Source organism: Ruditapes philippinarum, unplaced genomic scaffold, assembly GCF_026571515.1.
Source record: "Ruditapes philippinarum isolate M1 unplaced genomic scaffold, ASM2657151v2 ctg547_1_1_1_1, whole genome shotgun sequence".
Classification (NCBI taxonomy): domain Eukaryota; kingdom Metazoa; phylum Mollusca; class Bivalvia; order Venerida; family Veneridae; genus Ruditapes; species Ruditapes philippinarum.
The window spans coordinates 1-15,951 of record NW_026855428.1 but is presented as its reverse complement, the minus strand read 5'-3'; the positions used below and the strand labels follow the sequence as shown (position 1 = coordinate 15,951).

General features: G+C 31.8%; 2 protein-coding genes across 3 annotated transcripts in view; one reads left to right on the top strand and one right to left on the bottom strand.

The window, feature by feature from the left end:
• The window catches only part of LOC132743301 (uncharacterized), a 48,536-nt gene extending 44,704 nt beyond the window's left edge, over positions 1–3,832 (top strand). For both annotated transcript variants that reach the window (XM_060731841.1, XM_060731840.1), the window contains one exon: positions 42–3,832. In XM_060731841.1, coding sequence (XP_060587824.1) covers positions 42–951 — 910 coding nt within the window. In that variant the 3' untranslated portion in view covers positions 952–3,832. The remainder of the gene's footprint in view (positions 1–41) is intronic.
• A 7,664-nt stretch (positions 3,833–11,496) lies between these two features.
• Positions 11,497–12,163, bottom strand: LOC132743299 (uncharacterized; the record flags this gene model as incomplete). The annotated part of the gene is given in 1 exon segment (XM_060731838.1): positions 11,497–12,163. A coding segment is annotated over 1 exon segment (667 nt), but the record flags the coding sequence as incomplete, so codon positions are not given.
• Between the last annotated feature and the right edge of the window lie 3,788 nt (positions 12,164–15,951).

Sequence of the window (15,951 nt, the reverse complement as noted above, 5' to 3'; positions counted from 1 at the left end):
TGTTATTGTACATTTATTAATATCAACATATGTTTAAAAAGGTTTTTGCAGCCGCCATCTTGTATACAAAAAGGTCAAAGAGGTGCTAAACCGCATTATAAGATACAAATGGACATGATTCTTGAACAAAGATCTCAACAAAGCATCAAGAAAGATCCAGAATCACCAGTATCAAGTGGTGCAACAGCAACGGCAAGTTACAGTCCATCCATAGAGGAAGGTTATAAATCTTCAAATGACGATTTAGATGAATTGGAAAGCGACAATAGTTCTAATGTAATCGGAAGTAGTAGAAGTAGTCCAGGTGCAATGATATCTAGTGAAATGGAAAATAAAGCGGAACGGTCGGACAATGCCGATGCTTTACTTTCACGAACATCTTCTGTCAGTTCACAAACTATGTCACGATCTCTCTTTTCCAGTCAGATTCAGTTTCAGCACGGAATTAAACATCCACCCTATCCAGTAATGCCCCCACTCTCTGAACAGAGATTCATTCCTGTGGTCAAACATGAAACACAGTCTGCATATACATCATCACATACGTTACAAAGGGAACGCTTTTTACTTCATCCTCGAGATGCTATACATCCAATTTTACACGGTGTTAAATCAGAACACGAAAGAATGAAAGTACCTGCCATGCAATTTTTAGAGAAAAACGTACGATATCAAGAAGGTATACACAGATCTCTATCGAGTGATTTTGCTCAATCGCTTCAGGTCCAACAATATGCACTCCGTCCAACTCAACCACGCTCAGTCAGTCCGAGAACGGACGTTCAAGAGGAGCCACAAGACCTCACAACAAGGAAAAGGGCACGATCCACCATTGACCCACCTACCGAGTCTCAAAGGCCTCAAAGTTTCCATTTTACAGGATACTCCTCAGGTAAAAGTGAAATGGGCCCGGGTGCAGATTCCCCAACTACTTGTCATGAGAGTATTTAGTTCCACCCAATAATATCCCACATACATTTCATTAGTTTTATACCATCTTTTGTAAAATTGACAGTCAAGTGCCTTGTGTCTTTTTATTTAACAATGGTTAACCTTTGTGATGGCATCGTGTCCGTTTTTTTTAACAGGGTCAAATACATGTAGTTTTCATAGACTTATAGAAGGACGCATTTATAATATATTTTCTTACCCAACGGTTATATTTTTAAAGTGACTAAATATAATATGAAAGATACTTTCAATGCCCTACTCTTGCAGAAGAATGACCCTTTTCTAAGGTGAGCGATGGAGAGTCATCATGGCCCTCTTGTTAATAACTAATAATTTAAACGTTAAAACCAAATGATGGTGCTTGCAGTCACAGCATAGCATGAATGTGTTCATTTAAATTCATAACATTTGTGTGGAGTGTTTTGTCACTCATGGTCAATGAAACTGCTGTAAGTTTTGATTGGAGAGAATCGTAGTACATTATATATGTCTATATAATTACATGCAACGAATCGACCGTTACCGCAAACAAATGTATATTGCCGCAAAACTCAGTTTGATTAAGTATGACCTTACAAAATGTAATTTATCGAGTAAAAAACACACACAAAACATTTTATCAGAAAGTGATTGACTGATGTAAATATTTTAAAAGTTTGAAAATAAAGTGTTTTTTTTCCATTGTTGACAAATAGAATTTAAAAAAAAACTCAATTAAGTAACAAGATTTGTTTTAAAAAGGTTATTGTTATTATAAATATAGTATTATTTTTAAGTCGCAGGAAGTCAATTGTTATTTGCAGTTTCAGGCATTTTGCCCTGGATATAAGATATATATTGGGGATTTATTTTATTTTACACTTTTTTTACTAAAACCGGAAGCGACAGAAAACCCTTAAATAAAGATAAAACCTTTAGGCCTCAATAGTTACGTGTTATTCCAGTTGTTATGTTTCTGTTTTATTTTATTATATACTGTAATAATTGATGGAAAACTAAAAATAAATCTATGTTGTTTAAGAATTCTGTAATTCTGGTCCTGCGTAGTTGTTAGATGTTAGTTTTGATCCAAAAATTATGTATGCATGATTTAAATAGAGAAAGTATTTAAAGCAGTATGCCTCCAAATTTATGATAATTTTCATGAAAATTTTCAAAATGTATTAAAAAGGACTGTCAAGTGAACAAAAAAGTAATTTACACATTGCAAAGTCAGAATATGCAAATACGTTAGTCACGCAGTAGGAATATGGTGATAAGGTAAGACCCTCTTAATAGGCACTGTAAGGAGCTGTAAAAGTGACAACATAGGACAGTTATATGCCTCAAAGGACGACTGTATAAAGTTTACCGTATGGTTTATGAGTTATGGACAATTGTTTTTTTTTTTTGTTTTGTTTTTTTCAGAAATGAGGAAACCCTGTTAATCATTATTAAGAAAACAAATAATAGCGTTCAGCTAACAAATCACACACACAAAGTTGTTTTTACTCAAAATGTTTGAAATTTGTATAAAAATGTTACCCTACCCCATCCACTTTAAACATTAATTAAAAAACCCTTATTCAAAATATCCCTAAAATGTACCACAATGAGGGGCTGTTTTCAAAGTTTGCCTAAATTTTCTGGTTGATCTTGCAAAATATACTTTTGTAGTTTTTATTTATTAGACTTTGAAAATATCAGGCACCATATTTGCTATTAAACTTGGCATTATTTAGCCAATACATACCTTTAATAATTATATCATCAAGGACCTTTTTATTTCCAAAAGGGACCTGGGAGATATATATATAATGTAAAAAAAGGAAAAAAGTTGTTCCTTCTGTGCTTTTAACCCACGCCCCTCAGTTCCAATGCACTTCACAGTAATTCTATATGAATACTCTTCAAAGCGGAGCTACTGCATTAGTAAATATTTTAATTTTCTTAAAATCTTAGCATAGTTTTCTCAAGATTTTCTTGACATATTTTTGCTCGTCTGTAGGCATGCAACTCTAATCATGTATTCATTTTCCGTGGGAAATGAAGGGTTATTGTTTTGGATGTTTTCCAAACATTGTCCGTCTTAACAGCCGCCCATCTGAAGCGCTAAGTGATTATGACAATTATTTCCGTTTCTCCCGAATCATAGCTGGGAAACAGTAAAGTATACTTCTTAAAAATCTTCATCAGAATAAACAACATCTTTATGGGCATCTCTACTTGTTAATATGAGAACATAAACAACCTGGTTTATCGCTGTCAATAATGTCACTTAGAATGGCTTCACAAGTACAAGATATCTGTTAGTTCTTGTCACACATATTTCAAGATCTCTGGAATAAAACAATAAAATGTGCTGAGGCATTCGATGTGGTACTTATGTGTATATTAAGTTACTGCATTCAGTGCTACATTCTCCCAATTTTTTTCAATGGGAAAATGTTCGAAATTGTTCATTATTACATCATAATCAAGTTCATTTGACATACTGTAGCTATGCTTACAATAGTGGGACAATTTAAGCGTATGTTTACTGAGACTGAAATTCAATCATAAAAAGGCAAAGGACGTACACGTATACCGTTTTAAACAAATAATTTTACGCACGGTTGTTTACCTATTATAGTGTCTGTCCTGTAACATATTTTGTTGCTGACAAGGCTATGTTATATTGTTTTGGCAAACATGCAGTTTTGAATATTTTTCGTTTATGTATATTGAATTGCAAACAAATCATAATACTATTTAACAAAATAAATAAAACAATTTAAATCGTTAAAGAAATTATATTATCTTCTGGAGAAGAATAATTTTTGTTTAATATGTTGTTGCTCTTTTGTAACCAAAGTCAAATTTACAATTTCATTGTTGCATAATAAATTTTATACAAATTTAAGTATCTTGTCTCTTTCCTCTCTTTCCTTCTAAACAGGGCGGATATGCACCGTTCTTCAGAATATTCATAATTTTCCATGGCAAATGAAATTATGTTGTTTTATATTCGATCAATCTTCACACTATTCCCCTATGAAACAGATAGGGCAATCAAATGCATGATTATACAGCTATTGTATGATGGTGAGGTGAATATCCAAGTCTATGGACCTGGCTAATTTCATATTTAAGAGGCCGAAATCTTCGTACAATAACTGTTTTATTATATCTAGGACCAATTTTTGTCCCCAGATTATAAAAGTTAAATATTTATACGCCGGCAGTAGAATTTTTGTTAAAGCTACACACAATTTGTGAAATATGTATACAGTATAAAAGTAAGGAAGGGCCATATCTAATGCAGGAAAAAATGAATTATAACTTCATTTGAACTTGCATAGTTACGTGTTGTGGCGATCATACATGAAAATTTTATGTACACGAAGTCACAAAAATTGCACTGTGTGTATATTATGAACAAAAGTTCGTAGAACACGAAATATCCCCCCTTCATACATTCTGTTAGTGACCTTTGACCTACTGATCTTAAAATCAATAGGGGTCATCTGTGAATGATGATCAACTTCCCTACCAACTTTAATGATCATAGGACAAAACATACTGAAGCTATCATCCAAAATGGTCTTATCATTTTGGGCCACTTGACCTTGACCTACTAATCTCAAAATCAATAGGGGTCATATACCAGTGATGATTAAATGATTCTAAGCAATGTTTTAGCATTTTGGGTCACTGTGACCTTGATCTTTGACCTACTGACTTCAAAATAGATATGGGTCATCTGCCAATGATGAACAATTTCCCTATCAAATTTCGTGATCTGTGTTCAAGAGCGTTCAGCTACAGACAGTTTGGTATTCATTTTCAGTATCCCATCTGCATCCAGACCACACCACGTAGAGAATCTCTTCCATGGCCCCAACCTTTTTTTTTTTGCTTTTTTTGTTTATATAGTAATTATGATTTGTTTAAAAGCCTTTTGATTAAAGCTAGCCGTTCTTTTAAAGAACTTATAAATTTAATTATCCAATAAATATGTAGAATCTTTAAATCGCATTTGGAAAGTTGTCAACAAAAAGATGAAGAAACATTTAGGTTCGAATTTCTTATCACTAGGAAAAAGACTAAAACTAGTTAAGATTAAAGAAATATGTGTTGTTTTGATATATTTTAACTGTTCAGGAAAAAGACTGAAATATCCACGTCACTACGAAGTCAAAGTCAAAGTAAATGTATCAATAATGTATCAGATATATATTAAAGTGACATTACGTTCATTTTATCGCTAAATTTATGTTTAAGTATGACTTTATTTCAAAAGAATCAATTTATAATGGTGATGATGAAAATGACTATAGCGAATAATATAGAAAAATGCCTAACTTAAAGATTTCACCATTAAACTTTACCGATACATTCAGTACAATATCATTACAAATTTTCGTGAATTACTTGTTTTTTTTTCTGTTTTTTTTTTGTTTTGTTTTTTTAATTTTAACACAATGATAACCTAGCTACCTATGCATTGATCATTAACACTTGTATGAGCATAATTCCTCTTAATCTGCACAGAGATATCTAGTTTCAATATTATATGTTATTTTGGTTTTGGAGTGATACTGTATATGTGGATATATTACCTGTCAAGATTCTATATCACCCGAGCCGTTAGGCGAGGGTGATATTTTATCTTGGCAGGTAATATATCCACATATATCACTCCAAAACCAAAATAATAATTTTATTACCCTTCCCGTGCCGAGTTAAGACGATTTTAAAATAAATCATTGCTAATTCAAATGAAACGTCGAAATAAGATTCCCTTTAGGATACCCCTTCACCATAACATGACGTCACATAAATACATGACGTATTATCTTTCGAACATAACGGGTGTAAACAAGAGAAAAGGAGTAGTCTGTTGAACGCACTTTTTTGAAATTAATATCAAGCTTTCACAAGGTCATATTTGTTTTCTATATTGACGAGAATATGTATCATTACTCTATTTTGGTAAATATTTATCATTTGACAGTTTAAAAGTGCTTGTAAATCGGAATTTATATCGCGTAAAATCAAACCGTACGCGCATCGCACGGCGCATGTTGTTTACAACGTGGGGTACCCATCGGGGAAATTTAATGTGTATATTACCCGTCTGGCTCGGTAATATCAATTTCTTTCGGGTGATCAATATCCAATCAAAAAGGCGGAAAAAATCTGGAAGGGTAATAAACATATACATACAGTAATACCTAAGCGATATACAACAAATGTATTGGCCGTTACGCATTGTTTATATGAATAGATACGGAGTTTATTTTGGTGCAAAAGATAAATACTGACAATATAATTTTACGGAAAAAATATGAGTTGACCTGACGTTTATAAAGGTAGGAATCACAAACCACAAAAAAAAAAAAAAAAAATAAGTCCAAAAAAATAAATAAATAAATTAATTACGCAAAATCAATTTTGATTTTGTTCATGTAGAAAGAAAGTTGGATTTTTAAAATTTAATATACTGTACACTGACTGAAGTTTTCTTTCATCGCCATTAAACATCATAAACTTGGGATTAACGCGTGGTTACTGTCAATTAAAGTGGGTGCGAAAATGTCACGACAACATGTGCTTGCACGTAAATAATCAAGCAAGATAATCTACATGGCTATACAATGTCAATGTTGTTGAATTGTGATAATATATTTTGAAATACTAGTGTAAATTATGTTCAAAAGTGATTAATAGGCAGGAAATTGATATTTTTGAAACCATAGAGATAGGCATTGAAAAATACCGAAATAATGGCAAAATCTTCTTAAGTGGCGATTTTAATAGCCGAACAGCAAACCAAATTGATTATTTATGTTTTGATAGGTATATTGACAGCGATCAGCTGTCAAATTTGACCCACGTACCACCGCGTGTAAGTAAAGATCACGTGACAGATGCTCACGGTACGAGATTATTAAGTTTATGTAAATCTTCAAATACGTTAATCTTTAAAAAAAAATGCGAATATAGGAAATTATACTTTCTACAACAGAAACGGTTATAGCGTCGTTGATTACTTAATCTTCAATATCAATGATTTTGATATCATCTCAGATTTTGAAATCCTTCCACCGAACGAGTTTTCCGATCATACACCCGTTAAAATAGTACTTGACATTTCAACTAAAACCTGTTTAAAACCCGACAGTGCGCACGAGAATAAGCGTGTTATTTGGGACGAGAATAAAAGTCAAGTATTTACGGAGCGTCTAGCCGGGCAACAAAGTGTGATTCAGTTATTATGCGAAAATAAAGAGACTAACGGTATTGACAATTCACTAAGTCAATTCACTACTTTAATACAAGACACGGCATTTTCAGTATTTAGCAAACAATATCAACAAACATCGAATAACAAAAAAACGCAGTATCTAAATCACGATAGAAAAAAAATGGTTTAATGCAGCGTGTTACGAAGCAAGGAAAAAATTCACAAAAGCAAGAAATCAGTTTGTAAAAAATAAAAATGATATGCGATTGCGAAATATTTATTTTGATTTAAAAAAATGAATACAATAAAGTTAAATTCCGGGAAAAGAAAAAAATTAAGATAAACGAGGGAAGGAATATAGCAAATATCGCAAAATCTAAGCCAAAACAATTTTGGAAACATGTAAAAAAGCAATACAAGTCTCAAAATACTCGGACAGAAAATTTAAACGTAAATGATCTCAGCCAGCATTTTCAGTCTTTATTTGGGGGTGAAAATATAAGTTTAAACAATTTAAACATTCCCGAACAATATGATGCAGAGTTAGACGCAGAAATTTCTTTACTAGAATTGAAGGACGCCGTATTTTCCCAAAATGATGGAAAGAGCCCCGGGCTCGATAATTTGTCCTCGAAAATATTTAAAAATTCATTTAATATTATTAGCTCTTTTCTACTTAAATTATAGAACAGAACAGAACAGAACATATACTTTATTTCTGACTTGGGCTCAACACCCATCATCATAACATACATATACATGTATAATTATTACAATGCATGCGTCAAGAATCATATCATAACAAATTCAATCAGTTATATTCAAATATTATGACATAGCTAACATATTGATTGAGAATGCCAAAAATAAATTTCTACATTAATAATATCATATTGATATGCTAATCTACCAAATTGTCTCGTCTTTCAAATGCTTTAATACAAAATAATGCTAATTTTCTAATAACCAATTTTCTATCTGCGTTTAACAATTGTATGAATTTATAAAACACTAGGATTAACAGTAAAGTATCTTGAAATGTACATATTTCTAAAATCGTTATAAATTAGACATATTAATATAAAATGAAATTCATCCTCTATACCTCCGAACATACATAATGCGCATTTTCTCTGACTTCTTTCAATACCCATGTGTCTTCCAGATTCAATATGTAGTTTATGGGAACTTAATCTTATTTTTGCAAGTACTGATCTGTGTTTTGCATTTTCAAACAAATTGAGATAAATAGAACTGTCATATTTAACTTTAATATTTGAATACAATTGCAAGGAAGAGCATAACGCCATGTCTGCTCGCCATTGGGTTACATTATATATCCCTGAGACGTATCTGAATACTGGTATAAAAATTTTAATATTAACCGATTCTGGATACAACCATACTTCGGCAAATCCAGCGTTTTGTAACATGTCTCGAACTTTTGATGACCAGTTGACAACATTTGAGTTATTTGATATATCATTTCTTTGAGAACTTAGAATAATTGTTAAAATACAGTTTTGACTCTTATCGCTGTGAAACTTTTACCAATATTTTGCTATCTTAACATATCTTTCAATATACAGAGGAAATCTACCTAGTTCAGAATACAATGATAGAGTATTTGTTGACATTTTAACATTTAATAACCATTTACAAAATTGTCTTTGCACACGTTTAATATTTTCTGCTTTATTAAAGCCCCATACTTCACAATTATAATTCAAAATAGATAAAACTTAAACATCGAACAAATTGAACATTATTTCTATAGATATATCTAACTCTTTTGTAATGTTAAGTAAAGAGTTCATTGCCCTTAAGCCTTTTCCACTAAGGGTATTTGTTGCTGGTACAAATGAACCGCCACTAGAAAATACAATTCCTAAATAATTGAAGTTTTGAACAATTTCTATATCAATTCCGTCATATGACCATTTGAACTCTCTACTTAATTGACCGCCTTTTCTAAAAACAACAATTTTAGTTTTATCAACATTTACAGTTAAATTCCATTTTTTGCAATACAATTGTAAATTATTTATATTGTTTTGTAGACCTTCTTTGGATTCAGAAAAAAGAACGGCATCATCCGCAAACAACAACAAATACATAGATATCTGGTCTAGTGTAATGCAAGCATTTGGGTCTTCTTGTAAAAACATTTCAATATCATTCAAAAATATAGAGAACATGATCGGCGAGGTGATCTCCCCTTGAAAGAGACCTACATCACAGCTGAAAAAATCTGACAAACTATTTAAATGTCTTACACAAAGTTTAACATCTTCGTACATTGACCGTATAATAGAGAACAGTTTTCCGTCCACCCCGGTCTTTATGAGCTTATACCAAAGGTAATTTCTGTCAATTAAGTCATACGCCTTTTTATAATCCACAAAACAACAAAAGAGCTTATTTTTCGTTCTAAATTGTCTTTCTATTAAAGCATTTAATATAAAAATAGGATCAATAGTACCGTAATTCGGTTTAAAACCGAATTGTGCGTCTGTCAAAGTTTCTGTGTTTTCAGCCCAACGTTTCAATCGTTCATTTATGATAACTGTAAACAATTTAGCAAAACAGCTAATCAATGTTATTCCTCTATAATTATTCGGGTCAGACGAATCACCTTTTTTATATATTGGTATTATTACTCCTGTTGACCAGCTACGAGGAAACACTTTTGTATTTAATATGTGGTTAAACAATAATTCAATTGAACGTGCCGTTACAAATACACTTTCTTTGAAATATTCATATAGGATATTGTCTAATGAACACGCCTTATTACAACCGAGTTTCTTGGTGGCGGATATTATTTCCTCTTTTGTGATTGGTTGATCCAGTTCAGCGAAGGAACTTCCATAGGAGTCTGGGGCTGTATCAAATTGCGACAAAAAAGTCATTACATTCCATATTTTCACTAAGCATTGTATTAGAAGACAAGTTTTGAAATGATCATAAAATTCTTCAACAGTTATATTTTCACCATTTGGATTTGAAGATTTCTTTTTAAATGTTTTCCAAAACTCTCGTGGATTTTTTCTTCTCATATCATTCATTTTTTTACCGACATTTTTATTAAAGCTTCTTTTATGCTTTTTACAAGTGTTTTTGTAATCACGTTTCTTTTCATGCAGGATATTTCTAGTGCTTTCGTTTTTTTCTAAATTATAGTCATAAATTGCCTGTAAATAACTTTCTCTCTTTAATTTACATTCATCACTAAACCATTTCTTCAGATTTGAGTCATTATGCACAAAATAATTATTTCGTGCAACTGATTTAGTTTCAAAGTACCGTTTGCCTTTATCGTTTAAAAAGTCCGTGAAAGTCTTAGTTAATGTATCGGTACTATCTCCGTTGTTTATTTGCTCTTGTAAAATAGTTTCTATGTTTTGTATATCATGTGATACGTCATTTATAAATGCATCCCTTTGTGATGGTTTCCATTTATAAGAAATAGTTGGCTCCTTTTTTATCGTACTTGGAATCGAGTTAACTTTGAATGAAAATGACATCGGGGCATGGTTAGAAAATTCATTGAAATCATGCACATAAAAATCGGCTAAATCTTGAAAGTTTAACTGTGACGTCACCAGATAATCGACCACGCTTTCTCCGTTATATGTCATACAGGTAAATTTGCCTATGCCTTTATCTCTATACAATCTACCATTAACTACCCGAAAATTGGTTGATTTACAAAGGTCAAGTAAACGATCGCCAAAGCGATTTGATCCAAAATCACAAGAAGTCCGTGGCAAATATGGGTCAATCGTATAAATATCTGTTTGTCCTATATGTCTATCATATGTTATATAATCACTTTTCTGGCCAATGCGCGAATTAGTGTCTCCAGTAATGAATATTTTTCCTTTATTGCTAAATATATTTATATCATTTTCAATGTGCCTATAAATATCTTCATCGTACCTATCATGAATCGGGGAATGTTCTGGTGCAATGTATACAACTGCTAAATAAATGTCATTTTCTATGTGAAAGAACGATTTATCAAATTTCAACCATACCAGACAATCAATGTCATTTTTAACCATTTTAACACCTTTTCTTATGGAATTTTTTATATATATGATAAGTCCACCGCTGGAGCGCTTAGCACGTCTATGCTGAAATCGTCTATAAGAATGAATCGGTTTGTCATATCCATTAAGATCAATAACTGAGCTTTTATTCGTCCAAGACTCACTTAAACATATAACATCATTTTCACTTATAATTCCAATAAATTCGTTTGATGATCGCTTAACTTTAGAAAGTCCCTCAACATTCCATGATAAACACTTGATGACACTCTCTCGTGACTCCTAATCATGTCCACGGTATAGCTGCTTATTAATGTACAATTTATCTACTTTAATATACGCCTCTTTTCCTTCATCACGGGCCTTTTTCATGATTGGTACCAGTTTTCGCCTTGTTTCCATAATCTCCCTAGGAAATTGCTCTGCGACACCAAAGTGCGTACCTGATAAGGTTTTTGCGGAAGCTCTAACTCTTTCTCGGTCCGGAAAATATGCAAATTTAGCAACAATTGGGCGAACTTTGGTGCTTCTGTACACGCCAAGTCTATGAGCTCGATGCAGTTTTATATTTTCTTTGGCGTCCAATATTTTCATCTCCTTTTCAATAAATTTAAGAACTTTCTGCTCGCAGTTTTCATCTTTTTCTTCAGGCAAATTAAAAAACAACAAGTTGTCCCTCATGCTTCGACATTTTATATCTGTAATTTCGTCCCGTAACTCTAACTCCTTTTCCCGTGAATCCTTTTCGGACTTTTTCATCGACTTTAACAACGTGTCTAATTCTGTTTGCCTTTTGTTTATAGTTTCAAGAATATCACTATCAAACGAACGACTCTGCTCTATTTCACTCAATTTGACCTCAAAGGAGTTGATCTTTTGGTCCATTGTGTCCATGCGTACCGTTAAAACGTTCATTCCAGCTTGGATATTATCTAATTGTGATAGCTTTATATAACAGAATGTTTATGAATGCTGAATATCCGAAAACTTGGGGCGAATGTATTATTATCCCAGTTTTCAAATGTGGAAATGCGGATGATCCAAAAAATTATAGAGGAATTACCCTTACTAATATCTTGGGGAAAATTTATTCTCAAATCTTGTTAAATCGACTCACAAAATGGTCGAGAAAATACGAAAAGATTAACACTTACCAGTTTGGCTTTCAAAAGGGCAAGTCAACAGTAGACTGTATTTTTATTCTACATTCGTTAATTGCAAAAGTACTTAGTGAGCGTCAAAAGCTCTTTTGTATATTTATAGATTTTGAGAAATGTTATGATAAAATAGATAGGGTATTACTTTTAAACAAACTCATACAACAAAACATTAGCTCCAGATTTGTTAGAACTATCAGATCTATGTATGAAACAGTAAAATTTTGTGTGCGTCACAAGACAACTTCCCACTTTTTAGAATCGGGGGTAGGATTGAAGCAGGGGGACCCGAGTTCCACTTTGCTATTTTTATTTTTCGTGAATGATCTAAAAGAAAACATAAACTCAAATTTAGACGGAGTAATTAGTGTTAATGAAATTCAGTTTTTCCTTATCATGTTTGCCGATGATACAGCACTTTTTGCCATAAACCCGATATCTCTGCAACTTATGCTAAATGACTTAGAAACATATTGTAATAGATGGGCGTTGAAAATAAATGCAAATAAAACGAAAGCGATGATTTTCGAAACAGGGAATAGGGGCTCAACGTACGATTTTTATTTAAATAGTGTTAAGCTGGAACTCGTGACATCATTTAAATATCTAGGGGTATATTTTTTTAAGAACAATAACTGGAACCGAACTCAGAAAAGACTCGCGCAACACGCGTCTTTTTCACTGCACAATCTTTTTATTGTATGCAATCAATTAGAACTGCCCGTGTCCCAAAAATGTAATCTTTATGATAGTCTTGTAAGTTCTATCTTAAATTATAGCGCGGAGGTTTGGGGATATCATGAAGGTAAAGATATTGAAATGATTCATACCAAGTTTTGTAGAAAAGTCCTTGGGGTAAAAATATCAACTAACAGGGAATGTTTATATGGGGAGCTTGGACGATACCCGATGTATGTGCATAGAACATTTATAATGATAAAATTCTGGATAAAAATTTTAAACCTACCAACAAATAGTGCAGTTTTTAGTGTATATAAAATGATGTTACGGTCAGATGCAGATAATCGAAAAAATTATAATGGTTCTAACTGGGCATGTTATGTTAAACAAATACTTGATGAAATAGGAATGACAAATGTATGGTTAAGTCAAGCAAATATAAGCCCATTAAACAGCGTATCCTTGATATATACAAACAAGAATGGTATACAAGTATAAATAATTCAAGTCGACTTACATCATACGCGCTCTTTAAGCATGACTTTGTTTTTGAAATTATTTAAACTTTAAAACCGATAAACGTTTCAGAATCGCATTATGTAGGTTTAGAACTTCATCTCATAGTCTTCATATCGAAATTGGAAGGTATAACAACATAGATAGAACAAATAGATTATGTAATAATTATGTAATAATTGTACCATGCATAAATTAGAAGATGAATACCATTTTTTATTAGTTTGCCCTAAATACAGACATCTAAGACATATATACTTTAAAAGATTTTATTGCCATTGGCCAAGTATTTTTAAATTTGAAAAGCTTATGCAGAGCACCAAAAAAGTACAGTTAACAAAGTTGCCAATATAATTATATACTTTGCGAACAATCTAAGAAATTAAAGGATGGATGATATCGTGTTTACTTCTCTGACTATTATGTATGTTTTGTTTTTTGTTTAGCTTCATTTCAAGTTCACATCAGTATATGATTGTAAATATTGGCTATATGCACCTTTCAGGTGTTGTTGTTTTCTCTGAAAATCGGGACATAATAACCTTGTTTGGAATCTTCAGAAGGGTTTGGTAGTGAAATGAATAAATGATTTAGAGTTGAAATCAAAAGAGATTTTATAACAGCAATTTTACCTATTGGAGTGAGAATTCTTCTTTTCCAGTTTTGAATAACCTATTCTATTGCTATAGTTTAAATCAGTCAACGTGAAAATTTATGTCTAACATTTTAAATTGATATTGATTTCAAGACAATTTCCATCTTGTTTTTATACTGTTTTATGAAAAATACGTCTACAAACTGCAAAATTATTATAAATTTCAATAAAAATACTATATTTAATATTTTATAAGTCACTTTCGTATTTTTCAGTGTGAGCGAAAAATAAAGACATAAATTTTCAAAAAAGACTCCAAACTTTATCAAACTTTGGTAATCTATTATTTATGATTGCTACCTCTTTATCAGTCTTAATTATATATATATATAGCTTTTGTGTTATAAAGTGTTTGGCTCCAATCATTGATAAAGAAAGATCAAGCATTTTACACTGATAAACATACATTTTAAAGTATACTAAAAATAAGTTTTTTTTGCGTTAGACAGATCATCTTTTGCATTAAAGCCAAACATCATTTCTTTTATACCCAAAGATAAAAATGGCTCTTCATTTATTATAAGAAAGTCATTTATAAATTTTTTTACAATAGGACACAGCCAAAATAGGTGCATGCTCAATGCTTTCAACATCATTACTACAAAAAGAACATAAATGACTTTCTTTATACTTAATTTTGTATACTGTTTTGAGACCATTTCATTTTCTCTATCCACACAACTTTAGTTTTATCAAAATTAACATTAAGTCCCGATAGTTGTGCAAAATCTGACAAGATTTTTAAAGATTTATTTAAAGACGCACTTGATCCATCTAAAAATCATTGTTGTGTCATCTGCAAATTGAGACAATTTATGTTCACATTGTAAATGTTTATTCCTTTAATGATATTGTCATTTCTTATTTTTAAAGCTAGAACTTCAGCACATAATATAAAAAATATAACATGGAAGAGGATCTCCTTGTCGGCAGCCTCTACTTATTTTTACAAATTTTGATAAAAAAACACATTGATTAACAGCAAAAGTTGCATCTTTATATAAAATATCAAACCATTTTATTATAGATGGACCAAAGTTTAAAAAGACAGAGTATTCTGTACAAATGACCAAGATAGTGAATCAAAAGCTTTTTCAAAATCTATTGTAAGGAAAAGTCCAGGATTGTTACTTTCTTCAGTATACTGCATTATATCATAAATAAGACGCAGCAGAATGTGACTTCTCCTTTTCCCTCGGTAGCACTTCCAAATCTTCACAGTTAATGCTTGCAGATTTGCAAGTAGAACTTAGGCATTTACGGTGTGAGATATTCAATATAAAGACTGAAAATATCAATTTAACAAAAACTATAACTACGTATGATGATCGAATCGGTTGTCTAGAGATGGAGCTCAACAAATGTAAAAAAGACATAGAAGTACAAGCACGTGTAAATACAGATTTAATCCGTAAAGTACATACTCTAGAAACCAAATTGTCTTATGATGAAAAACATGAGTCCAAAAAGATTAACTCCAAAGCCAACCAAAGTACAATAATAATAACTTCACCAAGTAGCAATAAGCAAAAAGTAAAGTCATACTCAGCAGCTGTCAAAGAAAATATAAGCAAGGTGACTTATCCTGATAGCAGCCCAAATGAAAATATTAGTCGAAAAGAAGAGACAAATATCAATCTTCATACTATCATTAATTCAAACAGTCAATGTGCCACTGCTAACAACAACATGGGAAGTATTGAAGCACACAGTTCAAAAATCACAAAA